This window comes from Rhinopithecus bieti, unplaced genomic scaffold, assembly GCF_001698545.2.
Source record: "Rhinopithecus bieti isolate Rb0 unplaced genomic scaffold, ASM169854v2 scaffold_7684, whole genome shotgun sequence".
In the NCBI taxonomy this organism is placed as follows: Eukaryota; Metazoa; Chordata; class Mammalia; order Primates; family Cercopithecidae; genus Rhinopithecus; species Rhinopithecus bieti.
The window spans coordinates 2,798,202-2,825,868 of record NW_016806071.1 but is presented as its reverse complement, the minus strand read 5'-3'; the positions used below and the strand labels follow the sequence as shown (position 1 = coordinate 2,825,868).

Here is a 27,667-nt window from a genome sequence, read left to right as displayed (position 1 = left end):
CTCTCCCGGGAAAACTGCTATTAATCTTTCAAGGACATAGTCCATCTGTCACCTTCTCTGTGAGGCATTCCTTGCCTGATTCTCCAGACAGAATTAATAGCTCCCTTGTTGATGTTTCCATAGCATCTATTCAACAAATATTTGTTGGGAGTCAGCCATACTGTGCCAGACATCAGGAAAACAGATTAATCAGACATTTCTGCCCTCAAGGATCTTAGGGTTTAGTGAGGAGACCACTGAGTAAAAGACAAGTGGACTACAGTGTGACAGGGGCTGTGAGGTAGAGAGGCCCAGAGGACTGTGGGAGAACAAAGCAAGCCAAGGATAGCTTTCTAGAAGAGGGGACTCCTGAGCTTCCACCATGGCACTCAGCACACAATTATACCACTGTATGTTAGTATCTCTAACTCCCTACCAACTTCTTGGGAGCAAGCACATTCCTTATTTTTTGAATACTTTTGAATACTTGATATCTAATGTGCTTGGCACATAACTGGCATACAGTATTGAAATGAATACATTTGAATTAAATGGCCACAGTTACCCTTCCAGGCCAAAGGTTCTGAAAATTTACTGAGCAGAAAGAGACATTTGGCTTTTTTACTGCCAGGAAAAGCCTCTAGGTACAAGGTGGTCCTGATACCTTTTTACCTTAACCACCTACCCCAGCATTTCTGTGTTCCCCAAGGCCTAGAACAGTGCCTGATACATGGTACGTTCTCGATAAATGTTTCAGGAAGGGAGGAAGGAGGAAGGGAAGGAGGGAGGAAAGGAAGGAAAGAAGGAAAGAAAAAAGACAGGGAGGGAGAGGACGCGAGGAAGTAGGAGGGAGGGAAGAAAGGATGGGAAGAAGAAGGATGGGAGGAAGGGAGGAGGGAAGGACGGCAAAGGAAGGGACGGGAGGGAAGAAGGATGGGAAGGGAAGAAGGATGGAAGGAAGAAAGGATGGGAGGAGAAGAAAGGATGGAAGGGAAGACGGTCAGAAGGTAGGAATTCTCTCAGTGAGAAATACTTACTGCAGGATAGACATGGCCAATCTGAGCAGTCCTCCCTATATGGAGCTCATCTTCATCTTCTTCTTCTGTTGTTTTCCTGTAGACTGGGTTGTCAAAATTCATGCTTTTGGTGTTCTTCCGCTTCCAGTTTCTCCAGATCAGGTATCCACTCATGCACAGCAGGGCTATCACCACTGGAGGAAGGACACAAGACACTGGACCTCCAGCAGGCTCTAGCCCACTGCTCAGACATCAGTGCAAGGCTTGTCACCACTCCACCTTTACTGCCCCTTGCTCCTCACGCTCTGTTTCTGCATGTTCATTTTCTGCTGTTTGAAAGCCCATCTCTCATCCCTTCTTTCCTTTATTAACTATTCATCCTTAAAGATCCTGCTCAAATGTGAAGTCTTCTCCAACTGTGGGCAGAGTCAGTTGCTCTCTCATGTGTGCTCCCAAATCACACACAGTATCTTACTTCATGTATCTGTACTCCCAACTAGATAGCTCTTTCAAGGCAGGGACTGTGTCTTTTTTTTCTTTTTTCTTTTTCTTTTTTTTTAACTCTTTACGCCCAGTTCCTAGCACTGAGTAGGTGCCTAGTAACGTGCTGAATGAATGAGTGAATTTTACCGCACCTTTGCCCTAATGCTGCTGCTTCCCTACATTTCTCTAGGAAAACCATTCTCTCCCAAAACTGGGGGGTGGAGAGTGGGATGGGGCCAGGTACAGTGTTTATTTCCAAAGGTGAAGCTCCACCTGAAGAAGAACATCTCTAGAAGGAGACACAGAGGGCAACATAAGCTCTGATTTAGAATAAACATGTTAATGATTAAAGGAGGAAGCTCTGTCCAACAGAGCTGGGTAAAAATGGAGCAAGTAGCTTCGTAAGGTGGTTAGCAGTCACTCAGTATTCCAGTGGAGGCTGAATGATCACCTATCTAGGATGGTATAGAAGGGGTTTCCGTTTTAGTAAGATTACAATAATTGATATGCACTAAAGACAGGAACAAGGCAGTTACCACTGGTAATATTTATTGTCCTAGAGATCTAGCTATGCAGTAAGGCCAGAAAAAAATTTAAGAGTATAAATATGGGAAAGGAAGCCAGGTGCAGTGGCTCACGCCTGTAATCCCAACACTTTGGGAGGCTGAGGCAGGCAGATTACTTGAGGCCAGGAGTTCGAGACAGGCCTGGCCAACATGGCGAAAACTCATTTCTACAAAAAATACAAAGTAGCTGGGCATGGTGGCGGGCACCTGTAGTCCCAGCTACTCAGAAGGCTAAGGTGGGAGGATTGCTTGAACCTGGGAGGTCGAGACTGCAGTGAGCCATAGTCGTGCCACTGCACTCCAGCCTGGGCAACAGAGTGAGACCTTGTCTCAAAATAAATAAATAAATAAATAAATAAATAAATAAATAAATAAGAGAAAGGAGGAAATCAAACTCTTATTAACAGCTATTTATATTTTTAGGAACTCTGAAGCTGGTGAAAAACTATCAGAAATAATTTTAGTTAATCAAGAATCAACATAAAAGATCATTAGCCTTCTTTTTTAATCAGCAAGAACCAATTAGAAAATGTAACGAAGGCCAGACATGGTGGCCTACACATGTAATACCAACATTTTGGGAGGCTGAGGCAGGAGGATTGCTTGAACCCACGAGTTCAAGACCAGCCTGGGCAAGATGGTGAGTGAGCCCTGGTCTTTACAAAAAAAAAATTTTAAAAATTAGCCAGGTGTGGTGGTACATGCCTGTAGGCCCAGCTACTCTAGTCCCAGCTACTCGGGATGCTGACATGGGAGAATCCCTTGAGCCCAGGAGTTCAAGGATGCAGTGAACTGTGATTGCACCACTGCACTCCAGCCTGGGCAAGAGTGCAAGATCTTCTTGTCTCTTAAAAAAAAAAAAAGAAAAGAAAAGAACATGTAATGGAATAAAATACATTCATAATAGCCCATCAAAAAGCTATAAAATATAAAATGCCTAGCAAAACCTAGGAAGAAATATGCAAGTCCTATGTGATCTATAAAGTTCTGCTGAAGGACATAAAAGAAGACTGAAATAAATAGATATGCCACATTTCTGGCTGGGAAGCTTTTAATATAATAAAAATGTATATTCTCCTCACATAAACTCATATATCTAAAGCAATCTTGATAACAATTTCACCAAAATTTTTATAGAATTGATAAGATAATTCTGAAGTTCACTTAGAAGAGAAACTGACTAAAAATAACTGAGAAGATGTTGTGAGTATATCATGAAGTTCTGCTAATAGTATGTAGGAATATATAAATCGGTGGAGGAAGATAAACTGCTTAGACACAAATCAAAGTATGTATGGGATGTAGTTTATAATAAAGATGACAGTGCAAGTCAGGAGAGAAGTATGGATTATTCGGTGATGATTTTGGGGAAACTAGACAGGTATATAGAGAAAAAACAAGTGAATTTCTAACTCATCCCATATTCTAAAATTTAAATTCCAAATAGGTTAATATCTAAATACTAAAAAAAGTTTAAAGTAGAAAAGAAAAACATCAGAAGATGTTTTAATAATTTAGAGTGAGGCAGGCCTTCTTAAGTGAAACACAAAACCCAGAAATCTTAAAAGATTGACAGATCTGATACTTAAAAGTTTTATATTTATGCATGGCAAAAGATACCATAAACAAACTTTAAAACCAAACGTCAGACTGGAAGAAAATATTTGTAACATGTATTTTAAAGGTTTAATATTCATCGTGTATAAATATTTCTATAAATAAGAAAAAAATAGCCAATAGAAAAATGAGAAGAGACTGTGAGTAGGTGGTTCATAACAATAAAATATAAGTAAAGGGACTGATAAGCTTATGAAAAGATACTCTACCTCACAGGGACACGTCAGGGAAATAATACTCATCTTTCATTCCTCAGATTAGCAGAAATTAAAAATATTGATTATTTCAGAGTGAGTTATGTCAGCAAAACAGCATACATCTGCCTCTTTCTATAGGGCAAAGGATGGCAAGAAAGGGGTATATTTATCTTTCTCCACTCCAGTCAAAATAATCCTGGAATAATCATCTCACTATCATCTTTCCTGGTGAAGCCTTTCAAGGCCAATTCAAATGCTGTCTTCTCCAGCAGCGCCACTTTTACTCTGGAATTACCTTTCTTTCAACCATCCCTTCATAGGAGTATCATGCCACTGTTACATTGTTCCTCTGTATTTATATCCAAAATGCCCCTATTATAGCACATTATGACATGTATTAACATCTACCTTAAAGGACTTTATTTTTGCCTGATTAAAGACTGAAAGCTCTTAAAGTCTTTATCTTTTTCTTCCCTGGATCCTTGGCACTTGGCACAGTGTCTCACACAGGGGAGAAGTTTTTAAAACATTTGCTGACTAACTCACCATACTGAAGATTCCCAGGATAAAAGGACAAAGTTCTTGTCCTTGAAGTACTCATAGCCAAGTAAGGGAGATAAAGCTCTGAACGGACAATCAGAATGCAAAGATACTGCTAAGAGATGAGACTGCTAAGAGAGGGATGTACAGGATACTGTGTGGACTTCAGGGTGGAAGAGAATGAATCAGCCCCCATGATTCTCTGTGAGGTCTTAACCAAGTGTTATACTCTGGCCGTACTCATCTCCTTCTAGCTCTAAAACCACCCCACCCTGACCCTTCCAGGCCATTTCCTACTCCTGGCTTTACTCATGCTGTCTTCACTGCTTGGACTGCTCTTGATCCTCCTTCACTTGGCTGACCCAGCTCAAATGTCACTTCCGTTAGGAAACCTCCTCTGCCCTCTTCCCCTCTCCCTCAGCCCAAGCTAAGTGTATCCTCAGCACTGTCTCTGAAGTCAGTGCATGCAGCTTAACCTTAGGACCCACCAGGTCATAACGAACTTATCTGTGTTATGTGGGTCTCTCCAACAAGACTATAAACTTTTGTAGGACAGAACCATGTCTTATTCATCTTTAACTGCCTTTCCTCCTGTTATCACAGAGTTTGACACATAGTAGCTGCTTAATAAATACTTGTTGAAAACCAAACAGAAAGAAAACAAGACAGTATGACCTATTAAAGGAATGGTAAGCAGCTCTATTCATTAATTCAACAAATCCTTGATTTCCTACCATGTGCCAGACATTGCTAGGAGCTGGGGAGAATGGTGAGCAAGATACCAGCCCTGTTCCTAGGGATCATATAGTTGCACTTCACGTGGCTGGAGTATAGAGTGTGAATTGAGGGGTGGGGAGATGGGGGATGCACCTGGAAGGTCACCTGGGGCCAGATCCTGAAGAGCCTTGTGTGCTAGGCTAAAAAACAAAATTAGGCCGGGCGCGGTGGCTCAAGCCTGTAATCCCAGCACTTTGGGAGGCCGAGACGGGCGGATCACGAGGTCAGGAGATCGAGACCATCCTGGCTAACACGGTGAAACCCTGTCTCTACTAAAACTACAAAAAAAAAAACTAGCCAGGCGACGTGGCGGCGCCTGTAGTCCCAGCTACCCGGGAGGCGAGACAGGAGAATGGTGTGAACCCGGGAGGCGGAGCTTGCAGTGAGCTGAGATCCGGCCACAGCACTCCAGCCTGGGTGACAGAGCGAGACTCCGTCTCAAAAAAACAAAACAAAAAAAAAAAAAACAAAATTAAATCAGGACTGGGAGGTGGGCAGGAAGGCTATAAGGGCAGAACAAGTCAACAGGGCAGGCCAAGTTCTCTACCATGCTAGCGCATTTCCCTAGGCCTGAGCAGGGTCTCTCTTTTCAGTGACTGGGAGCCACACTCACCTATGGGCACGATGATCCCGATAACAGCGGCAGTGACTGTCGAGCCCATCTTACTGTCTTCATTCCCATCTGTAAAACACAAACATTTGCAGAATGATGCTCTGTCACTGTGTGTCCAAGCCCCTACTGGCCTCAAGTGGTAAGAACTACCCAACTGCTTCTCATCCTCATTCTAAAATGATGATCCTGGCTGTTGCCTAATAATTCAGTCTTTCCAGATCCTATCACAACTCCTGTGAGGCAAGCAGGACAGAGGTTATCTCCATTTTACAGGCGAGGAAACTGAGTCTTAACTGAGGGGTTTGGGGACTCACAGAAAAGTGGCAGAGCTGGGACTCGAACCCAGGACTCTTGCCCCAAGTCCCATAACCTTTCCACAGCATCATGGTGGTAGGAAGCTGGGGGCTGTGCATGGCAGGGTGAGCACTTGGGTCTTTATGTTGCTGACGGACTAGGTCATTGTTTTTTTCCATCAGTATCTGTTGCTTTGCCAGTATTGTTTTTGGTGAGCTGTCTGTCCATCTGCATTATCAGATTATTTTTCATAAGTAATTGAAATGGGACATAGTATAGTGTAGAGGAATCAAGAGCACAGTCTTCTGTGTCAGACTTCTGGGTTCAAGTCCCAGCTCTACTACTCACTACCCATGTGACCTTGGGCAAATTATTATATATTATAAATACAGCACATGATATTATACTTTTATATCTTTCAAATGGTGATACTACCTACCTCCTAGGGATATGGTAAGGATTAAATGAAATAATTTATCTAAAATGAATATAAAATGCTTGGCACAACTTTGCCTAGTTCTAGGAGTGGGATAGGGGTTGTTGTAGGGTCTAAATTTTAAAAAGATATGTAAAAGCACATTTTAAACTGAAAACTGCTTGGAAAATTTACTGTCTTTTTGAAAAACTATGCCATGCCATCTTTCTCACTCTTACAAACCATCTTCATTGTAACATTTGTGAAGCACTTTATAGTTCAGAAAGCATTTTCCCTTAGATCTTCCTGACAGCTCCCTGTGGTGTGAAAAGGAGCTATCATCTACATTTGCTGCAGGTGAGGAGATGACTGGCCCTGGCAATGGCCCAAGGCCCATCCTCTCTCAGTGTGATTGTTTATCCATGTTACTCCAAGAGAATCTAACAGTTAAGGGGAGAAAAAACTGCACTGCTTGCTTCCAGAGATAACTGTGGAAATGCTGCTGTCCTCCCCTGTCTGGTCCACAGCGAACACTGGACAGTGATATTAAAACCTAGAGCATGAGGAAGCCAGTGAGGAGAAGCTGGTGAGAGGCTCTGCCCTCGGATGAGAGGAACTGGAATTCACACATGCTCCGTCTGCCTCTGCAAACTTCGGAGTAAGTGCTCCACTCCAAAAAGCCAGCTTCCGCTGGCAAAATAGGACCAATTAGGAAGATGCTGCCAAGTAGCTTGGTTTCTGGGCTGTCCATGTAGGGGAAAAAATTAAAAAGATAGTTTATCCTTTTAAACGAACTCCCTCTGGCAGGTGACTCAATTAAAAAGGTATTTGCTGATTAATGAGATAGAACATTTCTAGCAGTGACAATTACTGCTCCCAATGATTTAATAAGTGGTGAACTTAATTATTTTCATCCCAGGGTTGGAAAGAGGTATGAGGAGACCATGATTGTAGATATTACTATCTGGGGACCTGCTGGGAACTGAGATCAGAGCTTTCCAAACACAAGGGACACCTCCTCATATACACACCAGAACTTTGTGAAACATAGACACACACACCCTCGCAGAGTCAGCAACGGCTGTGTGTGAGCACCTCCGGTTACACCGGTTACGCCTTTGTCTATCATGGCAATCTTGTGAAGCAGGTTGTGGAAGGGTGGTTATTTCCACTTTGTAAGAGAAGCAACTTTGTTCTTCTTTTTAAGAGAACAACTTCTTTGTAAGAGAAGCAACTTTGTTCTACAAGTGAGAAACAGCTTTGGAAGGACCCTGAGGTTCACAGGGTCTCAGCTTCCTGCCAGACCCTCTGTAAGTTAGGGGCACCTAGGAGTCCTAAATAGCAGGTTGGTACTCTACCTCCCTCTCAGATATGCAGTAACCTCCTCAAAGATATGCAGTATTCAGCTCTGGTAGGTTCTCTCTTATCACATACCCGCCATCCTGGCTTCCCTAGGAGCCCTCTCATGTCATGAAAGAATGCAGAACTTATTTCCTTACAGTGCTGGGAGTGGTTGCTGGTTGCAGGACTTAGGGTAGACAGGCTGATGCTGGGAGCCCTGGGGACACTAACTGAGCTTGGGACTGCAGCTGCCAGGTTTGGTGTCTCTGTGCTGTGGTTCTGGTCGGTGGATCTGTGGACGGTGGTCCCAGGGGCTCTTGTGGTGGCAGGTCCTGTCCTCGTCGTGGTAGAGGCTAACATCGTAGTTGAGGTAGATTGAGGTGCTGGAGGGGAAATACCATGGAGGTCACTTGGACAGATAATTTTGTTGCCTAAGTTATTGCCTCTGAGTTATACTTAGGAACTTATCTTCATGGTGTAGCTCAAATGCCACTTCTGTGAAGCCTTTCCTAATCTCCCGGGTGGGCTATGATCTTTTCTTTAGCTGAATGCTAAGCACTTCACTTTGATTCAATAAAGATGAGTCATTCAAACATTGCCGTGGAATTAGTTGTAAGACCAGCAATAAAAAGACTGCAGGGAGGGGAAATCAGATAAATCTAGAAGGATTTTACACTCATATTGTTATACCAATAGATTTAAAGTCTTATTCCACTTTAAACAATTGAACCTGTAAATTAGTAATAATGCAGTAGACTAAGGCTCAAATGAAAGGTCTTGACTATACATCAAGGTTGGGACATGAATCTGTGTATGCAGTTGAAATATTAACTATTAGTCCCAATCATATTGCAAAAGGGCTTCTGTGTAGTGTTTGTTAAGTTCTAGGTGAGAAATAGGCAAGTACATAGTTATCTGCATGTATCCGAAGCCATGGAGATTAAGGGTTCTTAATTTGAGGCTTTTAAAGGGTTCCAGAAACTCCCTGAAACTGAATTTAAAATATTTTATGTATACATGCATTTTTTCCTTGGGAGTGAGAAAAGCTTTGGAAGGATCCTGGGGGCATGAGCATTCAAGGAAGGTAAAAAAGAGAAACCCCCAAAAGGCAACAAGCAGCCAGGGAAGTTGGAAGAAAACCAGCAGCATACTGTGTCCCAGAAGCCAAGGGAAGATTTCAGCAGGGTAGGGTCTGACACTGCCAGGGGCCATCCCTCCTGGAAGGTCTGCTTACCTCGGTAGCACCTCTTCATGTCTGGACCCAGCCACATTGTGTCAGGACAGGCACACGTGTAGTTGGGAGAGTGGCTGGAGATCTGAGGAGCAGGAAGGCACAGGTACTCACAGCCTCCATTAGGCTGGACACTCAGCTTACAGGCATCTGCAGCTGATGGCAGAGAGGGAGACAGCTGGGGCACAGACAGGCCATGCCAGGTATTCCTGCCTCCTGAGGATGAGGCCTCTCCCACCTGGCTTGCTCAGAAAGCTTGCCCTACTACTTTTTTTTCATATTTTTTTCTTTTTCTTTCTTTTTTTCCCCCAAAGCTTTTGGGTTACACGTTTTTTGTTACATGGATGATTATATAGTGGTGAATTCTGGGGCTTTAGTGCACCTGTAACCCAAGTGTAGTGTACATTGTACCTAATGTGTAGTTTTTTTCTTTTTTTAATGTCTAGCCCCCCTCTTACCTTCCCCCTTTTTAGTCTTAAAGTCCATTATATCACTCTGTATACCCCGTGTAGTCATAGCTTATTTCCTGCTTATAAATGAGAGCATATAGTTTTTGGTTTTCCACTCCTATCATACTTTACTTAGAATAATGGCCTCCAGCTCCATGTAGGTTGCTGCAAAATACATTATTTTGTTCCTTTTTATGGCTGAGTAGTATTCCAAGGTGTATATATGCCATATTTTCTTTATTCACTCATTAGTCGATGGATACTTAGGTTGGTTCCACATCTCTGCAATTGTGAAGCCCTTCTACTTTTTAAATGTTTTTTATTTTTTATTTTTTGAGACAGGGTCTCACTCTGTTGCCTAGGCTAAGTACAGCAGTGCAATCATAGCTCACTGCAGCCTCAAACTCCTGGGCTTAAGAAATCCTCCCACCTCAGCCTCCCCAGTAGCTGGAACTGTAGGTGCATGCCACCACACACCAGGGTAATTTTTATAGTTTTTGTAGTGATAGAGTCTTGCCTTCTTGCCCAGGCTGGTCCCAAACTCCTGGGCTCAAGTGATCCTCCTGCCTTGGCCTCCCAAAGTGCTGGAATTGCAGGTGCGAGCCACCATGCCCGGCCTCCCTGCTACTGTTATTGGGTACTTTCCAGCACCATACCTAGTGTTTTATCCCCACACTCTCATTTAATCCTTGCAACAATTCTGAGAGGTGGGGACGTTACATCCCAGACTGACAGATAAAGACACCTAGGCTCAAAGCTATCCTCTAGGAATTTTTTTTTTTTTTAAGAGTTGGGGGTCTTGCTCTGTCACCCAGGCCAGAGTGCAGTAATGCAATCATAGCCCACTGCTGCCTGGAGCTCCTGGGCTCAAGGGATCCTTCTGCCTCAGCCTCTCAGTGTTGGGATTACAGGCATGAGCCACCATGTCTGGACTAGAGATAGAACTTAAATTGAGGTCTGCTGGGCTCCAAAGCCCATAAGCCCATGGTTTTTGTTTTTCCATGTGCCACATACTATGTCTCTCATTTAAATTTCTAGGTCTAGAATCAGGCACCAATCTTACCTCCTTACACTCCCTTGCTTTCCCACTTTCACCCTGGCAGCCAACACTTCAGTTACAGTTAGAATTAGTATATCCTAGTGATAGAGGAGGGGACAACCTACTAGTAGGATTCCTAGATTCTATTCCCAACCAATAAGCTGACTTATTATATGGCCCTTGGATACATTAGCTTATACTACTGCAAAATGGCTCCAAATAGCAAGTTAGATGCAATGTGTCATGGTGAAAGCAGCTTTGGAACCAGACAGACCTGGGTTTAGGTTTCAGTTCTGCCACCTGTTAACATTATTTTACCTCTCTGAGCTTCCGTTTACTCAGCTGTTAGAAGAGTAATACTCACACTTTGTAGGATTGGCAAAAACAGGACATTTATGTATTAATTTATACCCAGCCTTATTTCACAAAGAACTTGAGGTAAAATGAGACAAAATATATGATGAAAAAGTACTCTACCAACAAGAGGGATTGTTGTTATTATTTCTGGGGTTGCTGAGTTGTGACCTGAATGTGAACACAGCCTGCCTGGTGAAAGGAGAGGACACAGACAGGAGACCAGGGACCTAGGACCAGAGACAACTCACCTCTTGGCTGCTTCAGCTCATGGAAGATGACAATGTCATGTGGGTTATTGAGGTTCTCAGCCAGGATGGAGATTTCCAGGCCATTGAGCCGATTTGCACTGAAAATGGCCTCGTTCTCCAGGTCTGTCCAGAACACCTTGTCCTGTGGGGGTATAGATGCAGAGGATGGGAGGCCTGGAGTCTAAATCCATGACCTCAGTCTGACGGGTTGGCCCCAAACCATAGTCACAAGAACTGCCCTGAAATCTCCCCTGATCTGTCCTGTCCATGGATTCACGGTGGGGCTCTCAGTCTCTAATCTGTGATGTACCTCTCCTCGTTCCCTTCTATCTTAGAGGATTATTCGGTGATTCTGTGCTTTGAACTGACAGCCACAATATTACTCATTCATGCTGGACTAAGCCTGCTTGCTAGAGCCCAGCAGAAACCCAAGGTTAAATCTCTATAGCATTATCATTACTGGGGCCTGGGACCAAGACTGGAAGGGATGTGTGAGCTATGAGGGTTATGCCCTGCTGGGCTTCCTGTAGCCTCTGGATATCCACACGAGTCCACATGGTTAGTCCATATAAGCCTAGATGTGCATCTGTCGGTAAATCCACATGTACAGGTACAACTGTGCATCCTCATACAAAGATCTAAACACATACCCAGTGTTCATCCACACACAGAAAGCTACATTTGCCCCTAAATATGCAGTCTAAATACATCTTGGTATATGTATGTACACACATAGGCACCAGCACTTAGAGGAACGCATACCTTTATTCTGGTGCATTTATATTTACCCATGCACATACACATACTTTACAAGTACATGCCATGTATATATACAAACACATACACTTGTGTCCCAATACACCTGTCCTTTAAAGCAGCGGCTGGACTTAAGAGGTGGAGCTTTGCCCACAACTTCAGAGCAGTGCTGAGTAACTTTGGTGCAAGCAAATCCTGCCAATGCCCGCCATAGACCATCATCCCCTTGCTTTCCCTCCCCTTGATGGTGGAGTTAGTTTTGGGGAAGAGGTGAATGTGTGAGACCTTGGTTGGTTCTGGCTTCTTTATTTCCAGAGAAGAAAAGTCATTAGGATCAGGGCACAGGAGAGTCTTGGCTCCTCACTTTCCCGGGAGCTTCTTGAGACGAGGATAGTGTCTGATTCACTTCTATGACCCCAGGGTCTGGCAGAGGTCAATAAAAGTGTGCAGAGCTGAACAGCATCTCTCAGGCCATTTCATCCAGTAAATGATTCTAAGGATAGGTATGTTCCTTCTTCCTTTCCTCCCTTTACTGGGTACCTTTTGTATATGGATTACAGTGCTGGGTGCTGAGGGCACAGAGAGGAAACATACATGCCTAGCAACTCACCTGTGAGAAGTGCTCTGAGAGAGGGGTCTTGGGAAGACAGCATGGGAAAGGCTGCCAGGTGGAGAGTGGGCTGCAGAGCCTTTGTGTGCAGGCAGCTCACAGATTGTATACAAACAAATCAGCTGGTTTCCCTGTTCCTGTTTTCATTTGAACAAGTCTCAGGGACTCATCCTATTTGAACAAGCATTTTCTAGGCTTCAGCTTCCTAGTTGGCCCATGCCTCTCCTTACAGCACTCACCTCAAACACAGCTATCCCAAAAGGGTGGCTCAGGAAGTCAGTGGAGGAGATCAGCATCTTTCTGTTGCCTCCACTGAAGTCAATGCTGGACAGTTGGTGTAGCTTGGAGTCTACCCAGTACAAGCGTTGGCTCAGCAGATCTTGGGAAGGAAGCAGGATCAGGTCTTGAACCTGGGACCCCAATGTGGAGCTCTGTTCCTTTGTACCCCTCCCTGCCCACATTTCTAGGCCTCACACTGAGGCCAGCCTAGGGCAACCATCAGGAAACAAAGTCACTGGCACCATGAGAGGACCCAGAAACAAGACTCATGGAGTTCCAGACAGTGATCAGGACAAGGCACTAGAATAGGCCCCCAACCCAGGAAAGGCAGGGCTCACCCAGGGTGATTCCGTTGGGCCATTCAATATTGTCTGACACCAGTGTTTGCCGGTCCACACCGTTGAGCCCAGATTTCTCAATTTTGGCCTGGTTCCCCCAGTCAGACCAATACATGAACCTAAAAGACAAAATAACTCAATTTGGCTTCTTGTTGGGGACATGACTGGGGTAGTCTGAGTCACAAGAGCTCAATAACCCATTGAATAGTTGAGGGTTATGTTTAGTAGGGACTGAGAAGACCTCTAAAGTTCTTTTGAACCATCAAATCTTATAATTGGCAGGCACTTTAGCCTTCACCTCATTTGAGAACTTGAGGAAAACTGTATTCTCCGAGATTGCACCCAGACTCAGCTGAATAGCCTGTGACCCCATCTCTCCCACTTCTGGCAGTGCTAACTAGAGCCTTAGGGTGTCAGTGTGGGGAAGGCCCTAGTAAGCCCTCTCTTTTCTGGTTTCAGAGGAAAAAGTGGATGAGCTTCCTGACTCAGGTAACCCTCCCTGCTTCTGTCTCCTCAGGCCTACTAGGGCGGGTAGCAGCCCACTGTTACTAATCCAAGGTAGTAAATTAGACCTTACCCACTCCTTTGTAAATAGTCCCTTTGTTAACCCTCCTCCAATTATCTTGAGTATGCAGTGGGTTTCCTGCTGGGACCCTGACAGATCCACAATGGATTGGGGTTGGGCTGGGTGTAACTCTATGATGTGAGGGACAGGATGTGGCAGGTGCAACACAAGGTCTGCATGAGAACAGACAGAGAACAGGGTTGAAGAGAGGGTAAGAGGAGAGGCTCCATATCTGTCAGAGTGCCTAGTTCTGTGCTGGGAGCACCTGACCTATGCTTAATGAATGGCAGCTATCAGTCACTTCCCAAGGCCTCACATAACCTCCCATGTGGTACTCCCCTCACCAGCTGCCCTTGCTCGAAGAAGAGGGTTTTCTTATCCCTGTTTAACAAGGAAACAGCAGTAGGAGCAGATATTGATTCTGGTAAACTTAACATGATACAACACTAAAAAAAACCATCTCAAGATATCCCCACTGAGGGAGAGAGGGAGTCCTGTTCTGTTCAGAATCCCTAAATTCCAAAATTGAGGGGTGGCCACAGCAGGGCAGCCTTGGTGGTGAGGGCGCAGAGACCATAGGCAACAGGGGTGGGGATCGAGGTGGGCAGTCTGAAGCAGAATAGACCAGTGATCTTGGTCCTCAAATCTTGCTGGCTGTCCCACAGGGCAGGGAATAGACATGTTTTATGTAACTCCAGAGGCCAATGGAGGAAGTTGTAGGGAGATAGATTTGGGATTATGAGGGGAAAAGACCCACTTTCTAATGGGCAGAGCTGCCCCACAGTGAAACAGGCCCTATGGGAGGTAATGAGCTACCTGTCTTTGGAAGTATGTGAGCAGCTGCCAGATGCCCACCTACAGCAGCCTGAGGAAAGGCTTCCTCCCCTAGGAGCTTCTATCAGGCCATCTCTAGAGCCCTGCTCTGCTCTGAGACGCTCCAATTCTACGATATAATGAGTGGGTGGGAGAGTCCAGGGAGAGCTTTGGTGACCAATGCCCAGAGAACCTTGGTTGGGGATTAACAAGACTTTCTTCCCCATGGCCTGTGTCTGAGTGGGCCAGAGCTTTCTAGAGCCCTCAAGATACCTCTTGTGACAGACACAAGAGGACTGAGCACCTATGGTGGGAGAATGGGAAGTTAAGTTGAGACACTCACCCTCGAAGGGGGTCAACAGCGATGGCCCGGGGTTCACTGAGGTTACGGCTGAAGAGAGTGCATCGGCGGCCACCATCAACTGTGGCCACTGAGATGGTCTTATTGCCCGAGTCGGTCCAGTAGATGTGCTTGTGGACCCAGTCCACCGCCAGGCCCTCTGGAGAGTGCAGCTGCTCGTCAATGAGGACCTCCTGCTCTTTCGGGTCACTGGCCTTGTCCATGTAGGCACTTAAGAGAAAACAGAGATGACCATGGGGCAGATATTCCACGCATGGGCCCATCTGGAGCTACCTGTGCACCCTTCCCCTCTGTCTCTTCCATCTGGGCCATGGCAATAGATTTTTAGAGAAATGTGGATAATTTCCACTCTACACATTCCCTGGGGTACCAGGCTAGGGGTACAGACTTACATGGGCCACAGTCTCTCTCTGGCTTTCTAAGGTGGGGCTGCCCCACAGCTCTGCCCATTAGAGTGAGCCAGATATAATACAATGTGATTATGGCAAGCATTAGAGGCTGTGGCAGCAGAGGCATGGAGACTACATCAACCCAGAGGGTGGGAGAAGCCTTTATAGTTGAGTCCTGAAGGACAAGTTCACCAGGAGCACAAATTCACCAGGACAGAAAGCCGTTAGGGAAAAAGAAAGGCTTGTGCAAATGGCCAGAGGTGAGTCTGCTCTGGAACAGTGAGATACTTAGGGGAGCTACTTATGTGGGTGTCAGACTGCAAGCAGGTATAGGCAGGAACCCCATCCTGATGGGCTTTGAGTAGCATGCCAAGGAATTAGGATTTATCCCCAGTGGTAACTGGACAGGCCAGAGGACATAGTCCAATAAGCATGTTAGTTCACTATGGCATCTATGTAGTGGGTGGGTTGGAAGGAGAGGAAATGAAGCAGGGAAATTGATTAGGAGGATGTTACAGCATCTGAGTGGGAGATTAAGAGAGTCTGAAGAATGACCATGCCCGTGAGAATGGAGAGAAGGGCTAAGAATACAGTAGATACTCAGGAGGCAACATTAGCAGGACTTTCTTTCTCAAATGCTGTTTCCCCAAAGGTTTTCTTCTTCTTGCTCTCTCTCTGGGTGATTAGTTCCTTAGTGTCCACTGCCATCAATAACTAAGTCTTTAATCCCAACAGCTCTCTTACGATCCAGACTGCAAAACCAACTAGCTCCCCTTGGATGTCCCATGGACACCTTGAACTCAATATATCCAAAACTGTTCATCCCCATTCCCCTCCCCTCGGCCAACCAGACGATCCAACCCCTGAGCCCTGATCCTCCTCCACTGCTTCACACATCAGAGAACAGCACCACCATTCATGAAACCTCCCAAGCCAAAAATCCGGAACTCCCAAAATTCACTCTGAAGGAGTAAATTTCCTCCTTCAGCCCCATATCTAGTCTGTCACCAAATCCTGCCTCTTTCAGTTACAACTCTTGGACAGGCATTGTTCTAGTTTTGTTTTTGGGTGTGTGTGAACTGAGTGTCTGTGTGCTGCAGGGAGGCAGGAATCTAGTTGTCAGTGAGTGGCACTTGCTATATTTGCTTCCATCCACTCATCTACCCATCTATCCATCATTCTTTCATCAGTGACTCAGTGTCTACCCAGCCCCTGGTCATTGGCACTCCTGCCAAGTGGATCTCAGGACAAAGAAAGGACATGACTGCCTAAAGGGGTCCCAGACATGCAGGGAGGCAGGCGGCTGGCAGCTGAGAAAGTCCTAGGAGAGAACCTCCTCCAGTGTGTGAAGAGCTTCGCCAAGTCAGGTCCACTGACTGTGGCGTCAAAGACACAGTGAAAAGCTGGCCTTGGGGTGATGCCATCCGGGAAGGCATGCCAGATCAGATGCCCAGGTGGGTTTGGAGGCCTCCTCTGTACTTTCTCATGATCATCACATATGGATGTCACTGTGTTGTGACTGGGATCCTCTGGGCAGGGACCAGGTCTAAGTCCCCAGGGTCCAATACACAGGGATGTGAGCTGCTTGGAAAGTCCTCCCCAAAGCCAGGATTTCTTCCTTTCTGCCCTGGCCAAACAGTTCCTGTGTCTTCTGCTTCCATATTAGGCCTCCAGAGGTCAGACAAATCCCAAGTGTTTGGGGCTTGAAGCTGCTAACCCAAGGGAGCCCTCAGCCTACTCTAGCCCCAGTAAATTCCCAGAAGTTCCATATCCACTGTGATCCTGCATCTCTTCCCAAGCCCCAACTCTGTCCTGAGGAACTCTAGAGGCGGAGGCCACTACTCCCCTCCTCATCTGTCACAACCCCTCACCCCCATTCTTCAGGTCTTGCTGCAGAGGATGTGGCCGCTCACCTATAGATCTTACGGTAGGAGAGGTCACACCAGTAGATGCGATTGGTGGCAACTTCCACATCTAGTGCCACGACATTCTTGAGCATGGGGATGAGGCGTGAATAGTTCCGCTTCACCAGGTCGATCCTCCGCACCTCATGCCGGTTGGTGAAGATTAGGGATGGGCTCTTGCCAGCTGCCATGCAGGGAGGTTGAAAGAGAAAGAGTCAGTGCAAGAGGCAGGGAGCCTGGAGACCAAGACTCTGCCACTGGCTTGCTGGGCGACACACCCATTTTCCTTAAAATAGTAGTGACAATTCCTACTTTACAGATTGCAGGAGCAGATGAAATAATGAGTACAGAAATCTGAAGATGCAGAGCACCATGCATAGCAGGAGGATTTTTATTCTTTTTATTAGATACAAACTTCTCCAAAATATTTTATGGCTACCCATTTTCTCCTTAGGTCTGCACTGAAAGCCTTTCACAGTGTGACCCCAAGCTCCCTGTCCAGTCTCATTATTTGCCCTTCCAACATAGCTTGATTCCAGCTACCAGTTACCATTACCTAGCCATGGATGGGCTTCCTGCCTCAGGGCCTTTGCTCAGGTTGTCCCTTCCACCTACCATGTATTTCTTTCCAGCAACTACCACCTTCTCTGCTTGGGCTCTACTGCTGTGGTTCAAGAAGGAACTACCTGAGCAAGTAAGTGTCTTAGAATGATAACTAGGGGCTGGGCACAGTGGCTCACACCTGTAATCTCAGCACTTTGGGAGGCTGAGGCTGGCACATCACTTGAGGCCAGGAGTTTGAGACTAGCCTGGGCAATATGGCAAAATCTCATCTCTAAAAATTAAAAAAAAAAAAAATTAGCTAGGCATGGTGGCACACACCTGTAGTCCCAGCTACTCAGGAGGCTGAAGTGGGAGAATCATTTGAGCCCAGGAGGTCAAGGCTGCAGTGAGCCATGATTGTGCCACGCACTCCAGCCTGGGTGAGAGAGACCCTGTCTCAAAGGAAAAAAAAAGATAACTCAGGATAGAAAGTGTTGGGGACATAGCAAGAGATGAGCTTCAGAGATTGGCAGGGGCCAGATCACAAAGGGTCCTGTGAGCTGGGTGAGTTTGTTCTCTAACCTGAGCCAATGGCAGAGATGGGACATATATGATATACAGCACAGATTATATATATGCAGTAGACAACATATAACTGCTCATATATACACAAAGCCTGTTTTTTTTCTTAGATTTAGGGTTAGATTTTAAGATGATAAACAAGTGACCTAGACTTTCCTGGCTACTCCATATGGGAGGTCACTGTCCCACAGGCCTCTGAGGGCCTAGCACCAGCTCCCACAGGCTGTTTCTAGATGTACTGGGTCACTCTCAGGCACCAACACTGTCTGAGGGGCTGCTCCTAGTAACACCTGCCCCTCAAGCTCCCTGTGCCTCCTCCTCTTGTTTTCCAGCTGACACTTCTGCCAGCCACCAGTCCCTATCACTTTGCATCTTTGCCAAGCTAATGTGCTCCCTGGAGGGTGGGACCAGCACAGAGTCATGTAGGGCCTGGGGCTGGTGTGTGACCTGTGTGTAGTGATGGAGACTAATTCAAAGCAGGGTGGGAGTGAGACAGAAGTGTGGTACAAATAGAGAGCATGGAGAATGGGCTGAAGGTGCAGGAAGGGGCAAGGATGAAAGCTGAGTTCCAGGCCAGCTCTGCCACGGACAAGCTGTGATTTCCCTCACACCAAAATGACAGCAATGACACTTCACCTCCCTGAAGGCAGGAGCCAGGTTAAAGGGGCATGTTGGAGTGATTTTAAATGATAGCTGTGACTGTGACAGGAACCCCGTGTGTTTATGATTTGAGATTTTATGTAATTGCACTTGAAATATTCATGTGTGTGGATTTTGTATATGAATGGGTAGTTGCGTGTTGTCTCCAGTGCATGTACATAATCTGTGTCATGTATTACATGTGTTCTATGTGGGGGCAAGAACAGGTTACATGTTATATGTGATATACTAATGTATGTGTTATATATTGTACAGTTTGGGTGGTTTACTTTTTGGGTTTATGGGCTACCTGTCAGTATTATGGCTGCTGTATTGTTATCATTTATATGTTGTATATTGTGTTTAACTTGCATATGAACTGCAGACTCATATATCCAACTGCCTTCTCAATATCTCTATTTGGACACCTAACCAGTTTTCTTAAACTTAACATGTCCAAAACAGCCTAATATTACTCCAAACCTGCTTCCCTCACTGTCTTTCCCAAGCCCGTGCGTAGCAATATTATTGTTTCCGTTGCTGTAACACTTTTTTTTCCCAGATTCCACATTCAATTCATAAGCAAATCCTGTTGGCTGGCCTTTGCACTATATCTGTAGTCTGTCCACTTCTCATTATTCCCATAGTAATAATGTGGGAATAAGCGTTCAGCCACCGTCACCTTGCTTCTGGATTATTGCAATGACCTCTTAAGTGGTTTCCCTGCCTCCTCCCTTGTCCTCTACAGTCTGTTCTCAACACTGCAGTCAGAAGGACCTTCTTAAAATGTCACACCATGTCCCTTCCCTACTCTGAGCCCTCAATGGCTTCCCCCTAATTGGAGTGAAATCCAGAGCTGGCTCTTACGATGGTGTAGAAGGCCCTTTGCGCTGCCCCAAGCCACCTCTCTGGCTTCATCTCTTCCTAGTTTCCTTGCTCCAACTGTACCAGCTTCCTTGCTATTCCTTGAACATATTAGGCATGCTCCTGCATTAGGGCTTTTGCAGTTTCTGTCTCTTCAGCCTGAAATGCTTGTTCCTACAGATAACTGCATGGTAGCTCATTGTCTCACCTCCCTCACTCCCCCGTTTTTTTTTTTTTAGAAAAGGTCTCACTCTGTCACCCAGGCTGGAGTGCAGTGGCATCATAACTCACTGCGACCTCAAACTCCTGGGCTCAAGAGATCTTCCTGCCTCAGCCTCCTGAGTAGCTTGGGACTATAGGTGCATGGTACTATACCTGGCTAATTTTTAAATTTTTTTAAGATATAGGGTCTTGCTACATTGCCCAGTCTTGAACTCCTGGCCTCAAGTGATCTTCCTGCCTAGGCCTCCCAAAGTGTTGGGATTACAAGCGTGAGCCACCACACCTGCCCCCCTTCATCTTCTTTACTCAAATACCTTCTCAATGAGGGCTTCCCTGACCATTCCATTTAAAACTAGAACCCCCTGCTCACCTGGACTTCCCTAGTCCCATTCTCTACTTTCTATTTCTCCTTAGCCCTTATCGCCATCTGCCATGCACTATATTTTATTTATTTACCTGATTTCTAGCCTGGCTCACCCATTAGAATGTAAGTCCCTTGAGGGCAGACAGGGATTTGCATCCATTTTGTTTACTGCTGAATTCCCAGTGTCTACTACAGTGTAAGGTGTTCACTATAAACAACTGAATACAATGAATTAATTCTGCTGGCTGAACTGATCAATGTGTAGGTCTGCCCAGGTCATGCTCTTTGTGTAGACTCCCTATGCTGTGTGTGTAGTCTCTGTGTGGTTCAATTTTGTGTCTATATATTCTGTTGTATGAGTGTCATCTCTGTGGGCTGTATTGGGTGGCTCTATACAGTGTCTTTGTGGGTGTTAGTGTGCAGTGCATTGTGTGTGTGATGTATATGTACACTTTTGAGCACTGTGCGTGCAGCTGTTAGAGTAGGCAGACAGCTGGACATGAGTAGAAGGGGGAGTCCCTGAGAAAAGGGAAGCCTAGAAAATCTCACACCTAGAGACCACCCAAAACATGCATGCTAGATATGAGCAGAGAGGAGGGGAAATACCTGTGCAGAAAGGAATGCCCCTTAAGATGCCCAGTAACTGCTCACTCTGCAGTTCACCCATCAGAATGTAGCTAGCCGTATGCTGAGGAGGAAGGGGAGGGCAAAGGGGAAATTCCTAAGAAATATGCAGGCCTAATAAGATTTGACTGCTATACAACCTTCCTGGGGTGGTGGTAATGAGTGATGCCGCCATTAGGTAGTATTTGTGCCCAGAGCTGGGCATGCACAAGAGCTAATAGTAAGGGAGGTCCCACAAGCCTGGGTGGAAACTAGGTGAGGAACAGGCAGGGACTCAAAGCAGGAATGGGAAAACTAGACAAAGAAAAAGGCAGAGATTTAGGACAGAGACAGGAACTTCAAGAAAAAGACCCAATGCAGCACTCTCAGGGCTGCCGCCGGTTCATTCTCTTTCAGCAGCCTGCCCCGCTCTGCCTCACCTTTCAGAGTGCACTGTCCCTTTAAAGAAACACGGCTATTGCTGCTGTTCCTAGTTGGGTCAGCAAGCTCCTGTCTTGGACTGTACTCTTATCTCCTTAATAAACCTTTGGCTTATGTTACTAATTGTCTCGGCTGAATTCTTTCTCCCAAGCTAGACAAGGGACGGAAGATTCCTGTACTTCTCAGTAACACAAACTGCCTTCTTGTGTGTGTGCACATGTACACATCCACTCCTCACATGTGGAAGCATGCTGCTTCCTATATCCCTTTCAGAGCTGCCCCTCTGCCCTTGGGGTGTCCGTACCAGCAGCCTTGCAGTTCTTGGTCAGCAGGTCCATCTCGTAGCCAGGGTAGCACTCGCACTTAAAATAGCCCTTGTAATTGACACAGATCTGGCTGCAGGCATCTGGGTCCTTGCATTCATCAATGTCTGTGGGGAGGAGCAGGGGTCAGAACTGGCAGGAGGATCTGCTTCTGCTTGGGGGTGTGGGAGAAGGTCTCACCGCCACAGGTCTTCTGGTCCAGGAGCTGGAAGCCTGCTGGGCACGTGCATTCAAAGCCAATCTTGAGGTCAGTGCAGATGTGTGAGCAGCCGCCATTGTTGTGCAGACACTCGTTTAGCCCTGGGGAGGGACATGGACTCCTGAAGGTCCAGGAGCCCAGGAGGAGTGGGGGCAGGGAAGGGGTGGGACCTAGAGCAGAAGCAGAGCCTCAGGCAGTGGGACTCCCACAGAGGCAGGAGGGCTCCACAACCTCACTGAGCCTCAGCCTCATCTACAGGTGTTCTGGGCAGGAGGTGGCACAGAGAGGGCAGGTCCCTACTCAAGGCCAGACACACAGACAGGGTAGAGTGGAACCAGAACTCAGGTCCCCAGCCTCCCAGCTGGGGCTCTGTCCACCACCAAGCTGCAGGCAGCTAGGCCTTCCCCAGTGGCCCAAGGTCTTTCCTTTCACAAACATGTTTCTTGCAGTGCCTCCTTCCTTGTGACCTCAGAGTTGAAGGGGCCTGTATGTGTCACATCCAACCCTCAGGATACCCTAAGAATCCCTTCCAAAATGCTCCGCTTAAATATCTCCAACCTCAGGGAGCCCACTTCCCTCCTGAGGCAGCCGGCTCCACTGTGGACTAACACTGCCTGCTGAGGCTTCTGCTTCTGCTCCCAGCTCTGCTGTGTGGGGTTAGCCAGGGTGCACAGGCTCCCTCAGAGCCTCCTTAAAGCACTGATATCTGGTCTCCTGCCATCTGGGTGCCTTTCTCTGGACTCACTCCATCTGTCGATGTCCCTCTCTGGACAGGGCCCAGAGCTAGTTTGCCACCCAGAAGGAACCTGAACAACACAGGATGCCCCCTAATGTGCTTGTGGTTATTTAAGACTCCTGGGCCTTTTTTTTACATGGAGCCATTGCTAAATCAATTCTCTCCTATCATGAACTAATATGATGGGTTTTTTCAACTCCTCTCCTCTCAGCACCTGTCCCTGTTCCTCCATCTTGTCATGGGCCTGGTCCCAGGATTACCACCTGCTCCAAGAAGTGAAGGGATGCCCGGAGATCATCTGTTCTGGCTCCCCATTCTCCACTCCCTCACTACCTTCTGGCAGGGTCTTAGGGGAGGTCAGCGAGTCCAGGACCAATGCTCTCACAGCATCTCCTGAGCTTTAGAGTCACAGAAGGTTAATTCCACAAGCCAAGGGGAGGTGCCGCACCCCTCTGCCCCCCAGGCTCATGCACTGCCACTCCAGCCAAGCCAAGCAGTGCTGAGCTGAGCCAGCCATGGCCATGCATGTAGCTGGTCTGAGCTGCCCACCCCAGGCCATGCACAGCTATGGGGCGCCCCCACTTCCAGCCTGAGCCATGCTTAGGGAATAACCCCTTTACCCCTGGGCCTCCTCCTGTTTCCCAGGAATGTTGGCGGAACTGAAAGAACAAGACCACAGCAACCCCATGACTGGGAGACCCAGGGATGACTCAGCCAGACCCAGCCCTGGGAAGCCCCCGACCTTTGGAGGTGGGCTGAGCCATGGCAGCTCCCACCTCCAGGAATCTTTCAGTCGCTCGGAGCCCTCCCTGACCTCTCCTTTCCTGTATTATTCCCTGAGCACCATCCATTCAACTGTCCTCCCACTCACCCACTGCCCCCATCATGCATCCACTCGCCTCCTTCCTCTCCTTTTGCAGGTAGCAGCAACCCAACAATTCTATTTACTGAGCACTTGATGAAGTGGCATGTGTAGGTGGGATGGCCCTGAAAGGGGAAAGGGGAAAGGAGAGAGCTCAAAGTGACTGGCTTCTGATGAAGGAAGGCACAGAGTCCTCCAGGACTCAGGTAGGTGAGGGGAAGAGAAAGGAGAGCAGGTCTGCCCCTGTAGCCTTTACCCAAATGCCTGCAGGGAAGTCTCCAGTCCTTCTTAATTCTACCTAGCCTGGGTGTGATTCCGCTGGGGAGCCAGGAGAGGAGGGGGATGAGGTAGAGTGGTGCAGAGAGGCCAGAGTAGTATTTGCGGCTTCCTTCCATGGAAGGAAGAAGTGGTGTCACTGCACACACCTACATGCACACACCTGCATGCACACAACTACATGCACACATACCAGCTTATGTGCAGAGCACAGACAGTCCCATGGACTCCATAAATACATTCACACATACTTGGGGTCACACACATAGATGCATGAATGCAGTTCCCCTGCTTTACTCAGAGAAGAAGACATGGATACAGACACCGGCCTCTCACCAACACAGAGACAGAGGCCACACGCAGACACAAGCTCGTGTGTACATACTCCTCTTTGGTGTGTCATGCAAATGACGGGAGAGAAGAGAGGGTTTAGTAGGATAGTAGTCCCTGGCTACTCCACGTCTGGGTGTGGGGGGAGCTAGGCTTAGTAGCTCTGGCTTCCCTGTCTCTTTTTCCACAAGTTCCTTCTTCTGGGACTTCTCTTGGCAGGGCCTGGAGGCAGAGGGAGTGTCTGCCTCCTGCCAGCTCAGGTAGAAGCTGAGTCACTTTCATTCAGCTACTGATTCCTTTCACAATCAGTTTTTTAATCTTCAAAAGGGGGAGGAAATATGCTTTTCCTGGGAAGCTCCAGAGGAGGAACCTCCTCTATGCACCCAGGAGGGAGGTGCTGAGGAAACCGTCTGCCAGGAGGCAGGGGAGGGAGGGACTGACCTAGGCTCTGTCCTCCCAGGGCTTCTCTGTCAAATCTCCCTCAAGCCCTGACCTGGGAACAGTTAAAAAAAAAAAGACTCATGAACCTTCCTGGAGTCCACACTGGGTTTCCAGCATGTTCTCTGGGATGCCCACCTTACCTAGAGCCTGGAGCCTCTGTTCTTTCTAGCCTGAAACCCACCCTGACAGCTGTAGCCGACATCAGGGCAGCCGCTTCCATCCAGGTCTCGCTTTAGTCTGGCCTACAAGTCTGGTCTCCCCATCAGGTCCGAACTCCTCAGGGCTTAGGATGATGCCAGCTCCTGCTGCAAGGCCTGCCCTACTCCCATGCAGGTATGGCCTGAGCAGTGGCCCTGGGATGTGCTTCAACTGGCTGCCTGCCTGCTGTGCCCACCTCTTCCTCTGCTGGGTCTTCTGCAAGGGGCTAGAAGACCTCAGAGCCCAGGGCCCTGGCTAGGTCAGCAGGGCAGGAACACCGAGGAAGAGAGAAAGTTCCAGAAGGTCTCAGAGGTCTGAATGGGGAAGGAATGAGGAGAGGCCAAGTTTGTGAGAAAAAACATAATTTTTTAGTACCTGGGATGGACAAGCGCTTAGCACTCTGTAGAGATGTAGACCAGAGGCCTGGGGGCGAAAAGCCCCATGTGAAGCCATAGGACAGCACGTGAGTCCAAAGAGAGGGTCAGAGCAGAAATTGTCAGGGCAGGGGGCACTGGAGGGCCTCGAGCCCAGATACCAGGAGAGGGACCGCAGGAGACTGAGTTCAGCCAGTGGGCGTAGACAGGCACTGCACCACACTTTCAGAAGCTCATCCGACCAATCCCGGCAGTCCCTCTGCACATCACACACTTTCCTGCCGTCCACGCGCTCGCCACTCTTACACTGAAATCTGCGGGGACCCTCACAAGGTGACTCTGTTGGGCCGGACAAGAGAGTGGACAGTGCCTGTGAGACCTTGGACAAGAAGGGCTGGGCTGGGCTGGGGCCCACAGGAGGCAAGTAGAGCTCCAGTTCTAACCCCTCACAGGTCTCTGGAGGGTGGCCCAGGATAGACAGGTAAATCCAGGACCTGAGGAAGCTCTGCTCACAGGACAGGATCCCAGGGATGATTAGGAGGCTAAGCCTCATGTAGCTGGGCAGGGCTGTGGGGATCTGCGTCTCATCTTGCAGAACTCAGGTGTTGGGAGGGACCAGGCAGCAGCTCTAGAGAGACCTTAGAGGCTGGACTGACCATCTCCTGGAGGGACCTTTGCCCCATGGACCCCAGAGAGGGGAAGCTGCCACACTGCCCAACCTGTTATCCATTCCCCCAGATGACTAGTGAATGAGGGTCCCTGCTCCTGCAGAGGGCAGGTGGGGGCCAGAAGAACCATCTGAGAATTAAAGGGGTCCCTGGGGAGCAAGACTCAGCCTCTGCTCAGCCTGGGAACTAGTGGGGGAAGCCACTCAGCAGCTGGGACCTGGACAAGTGGTGGGGGCTGGACTTCCCAAATGCCCTGTCATGTCGCCCTAGGCGTCTTTCAGCTTTGGCAAAGTCCTTGCAAATCCAATTCTGGTGCCACTAGGACCCCATGGGAAGGGAGCCAGGTGATTTAGGGGCAAGTGGTGCTTTGGGGGAAAATGCTTCTTGGAGACCAAGGGAAAAGTCCTCCCAACTCTGCTCTCTGGAGAGTCACCAGAGCCCAGGGCATCCTCACAGAAGATGTGTTCTGTGCCCTGACCACACGCACCCTGTAGGCAGCCAGCTTCATCACTCCCATCCGGACAGTCCTGTTCCTGGTTGCAGCGCTTGATTGCAAGGACACATGTCCCATCCCCACACTGGAACTCGTTCCCATGGCAGGTGCCCAGTGCTGCCAGGAGAGGGCAAGGGGAGAGGATCAGAGTCAGTGTGGTGCTAGGACAGTTTCCCCACCACCCCCATCCCCATGCCATAGCCACCCCTGGCAAAAACCGAACCAGTGGCTGAACTTAGGAGTCCTCAAAGGACACCTGGCCAAGGCACCTCAGTGTACAGATGGGGAGACTGAAGCTCAGAGAGGGGGAAGGCCTTGCCCAGGGTCACACAGCACTCTGGCTGGCAGATTCAGGACTAAACCCGGGTCTCTTGTTTCCCTGTCCCTGCCTCTCTCCAGGGCCACTCCTCAGAACAGACACACGGCCTTCTTTTGAGTCTTGGTGCTCATTACTTAATGACTTCATCCATTTGGCAAACCTTCCTGTGCCAGGTGCTGTGCTGGAAGGGGTGGAAGTGGGGATGGGAGCCCAGAGACTCCTGAGAGCCTCCTCATCCTCTAGGAGCTCAGGGTGCAGAGCGGGGCTGAGGAATGCTCAGATGGGGACATAAGTGTGAGATAAGCTGTAAGAGAAGGCTGCTGGAGACCTGCCCAGCAGAGGGACCCAGCCCAGCTGGGAAGGTCAGATGAGTCTAGGCCAGGCCTTGAGGAATGAGCAGGCCTAGCGGGTAAAGAGATGGGAGGAGCTCCTGAGCCTGCCAGGTTTCTGGGTAGAGGGGTTGGGGGATGGGGGTGGGAAGTACAAGTGGGAGGGCTCACAGCAGGGACACAGGTACCAGTGGAGACTTCTGGAGTTCGACCTGAGCTCCGCAGCCCGGCAGCTGCGTGAACTCAAACAAGTCACTTCACTTCTCCCAGCCTCGGTCTCCTCTGTAGTAAACCCGGGTAATGTATTCAGGTAAGGCAATGAAAGGAAGCCTGCACCTGGCGGATCGGGATCGGGTAGCGGATCCGCAATCCCTGGGCGGGGCTGGGCGGTATGGAGGGGGCTTACGGCAGTCGGCCTCGTCGGATTTGTCTTTGCAGTCGCGGTCGCCGTCGCAGCGCCAGCCCAGGTGCACGCACTCGCCGCTGCGGCAGGCGAACTGGGCGGCGGTGGCGCAGGCGGCGGGCGCGGACGTGGCCCCGGGGCCCGGGCGGCCGCAGAGCTCGGCTGCCTCGTCCGAGCGGTCCTCGCAGTCAAACTGGCGGTCGCAGACCCAGCGCTCCGGGATGCAGGCGCCGCCGCCGCCATCGCGGCCGCAGCGGAACTCGCGGGGCCCGCAGGCCGGG

At 48.2% G+C, this 27,667-nt stretch overlaps 1 protein-coding gene across 12 annotated transcripts in view; it reads right to left on the bottom strand.

The window, feature by feature from the left end:
- The window catches only part of LRP8 (LDL receptor related protein 8), an 86,829-nt gene that overhangs the window by 7,368 nt on the left and 51,794 nt on the right, over nucleotides 1–27,667 (bottom strand). For 4 of the 12 annotated variants that reach the window (XM_017874568.1, XM_017874569.1, XM_017874565.1 and 1 more), the window contains 12 exons: nucleotides 26,330–26,452; nucleotides 21,939–22,058; nucleotides 21,740–21,865; nucleotides 17,187–17,361; nucleotides 14,867–15,094; nucleotides 13,146–13,264; nucleotides 12,768–12,907; nucleotides 11,163–11,304; nucleotides 9,073–9,225; nucleotides 7,997–8,221; nucleotides 5,789–5,857; nucleotides 1,017–1,189 (listed from right to left, as the gene is read on the bottom strand). In XM_017874568.1, the coding sequence (XP_017730057.1) occupies nucleotides 1,017–1,189; nucleotides 5,789–5,857; nucleotides 7,997–8,221; nucleotides 9,073–9,225; nucleotides 11,163–11,304; nucleotides 12,768–12,907; nucleotides 13,146–13,264; nucleotides 14,867–15,094; nucleotides 17,187–17,361; nucleotides 21,740–21,865; nucleotides 21,939–22,058; nucleotides 26,330–26,452 (1,793 nt within the window). Of the gene's footprint in view, nucleotides 1–1,016; nucleotides 1,190–5,788; nucleotides 5,858–7,996; nucleotides 8,222–9,072; nucleotides 9,226–11,162; nucleotides 11,305–12,767; nucleotides 12,908–13,145; nucleotides 13,265–14,866; nucleotides 15,095–17,186; nucleotides 17,362–21,739; nucleotides 21,866–21,938; nucleotides 22,076–23,313; nucleotides 23,353–25,392; nucleotides 25,514–26,329; nucleotides 26,453–27,319; nucleotides 27,660–27,667 lie in introns of those variants that run through there. The other 8 variants (XM_017874559.1, XM_017874563.1, XM_017874562.1 and 5 more) reach the window with 6 other exon arrangements.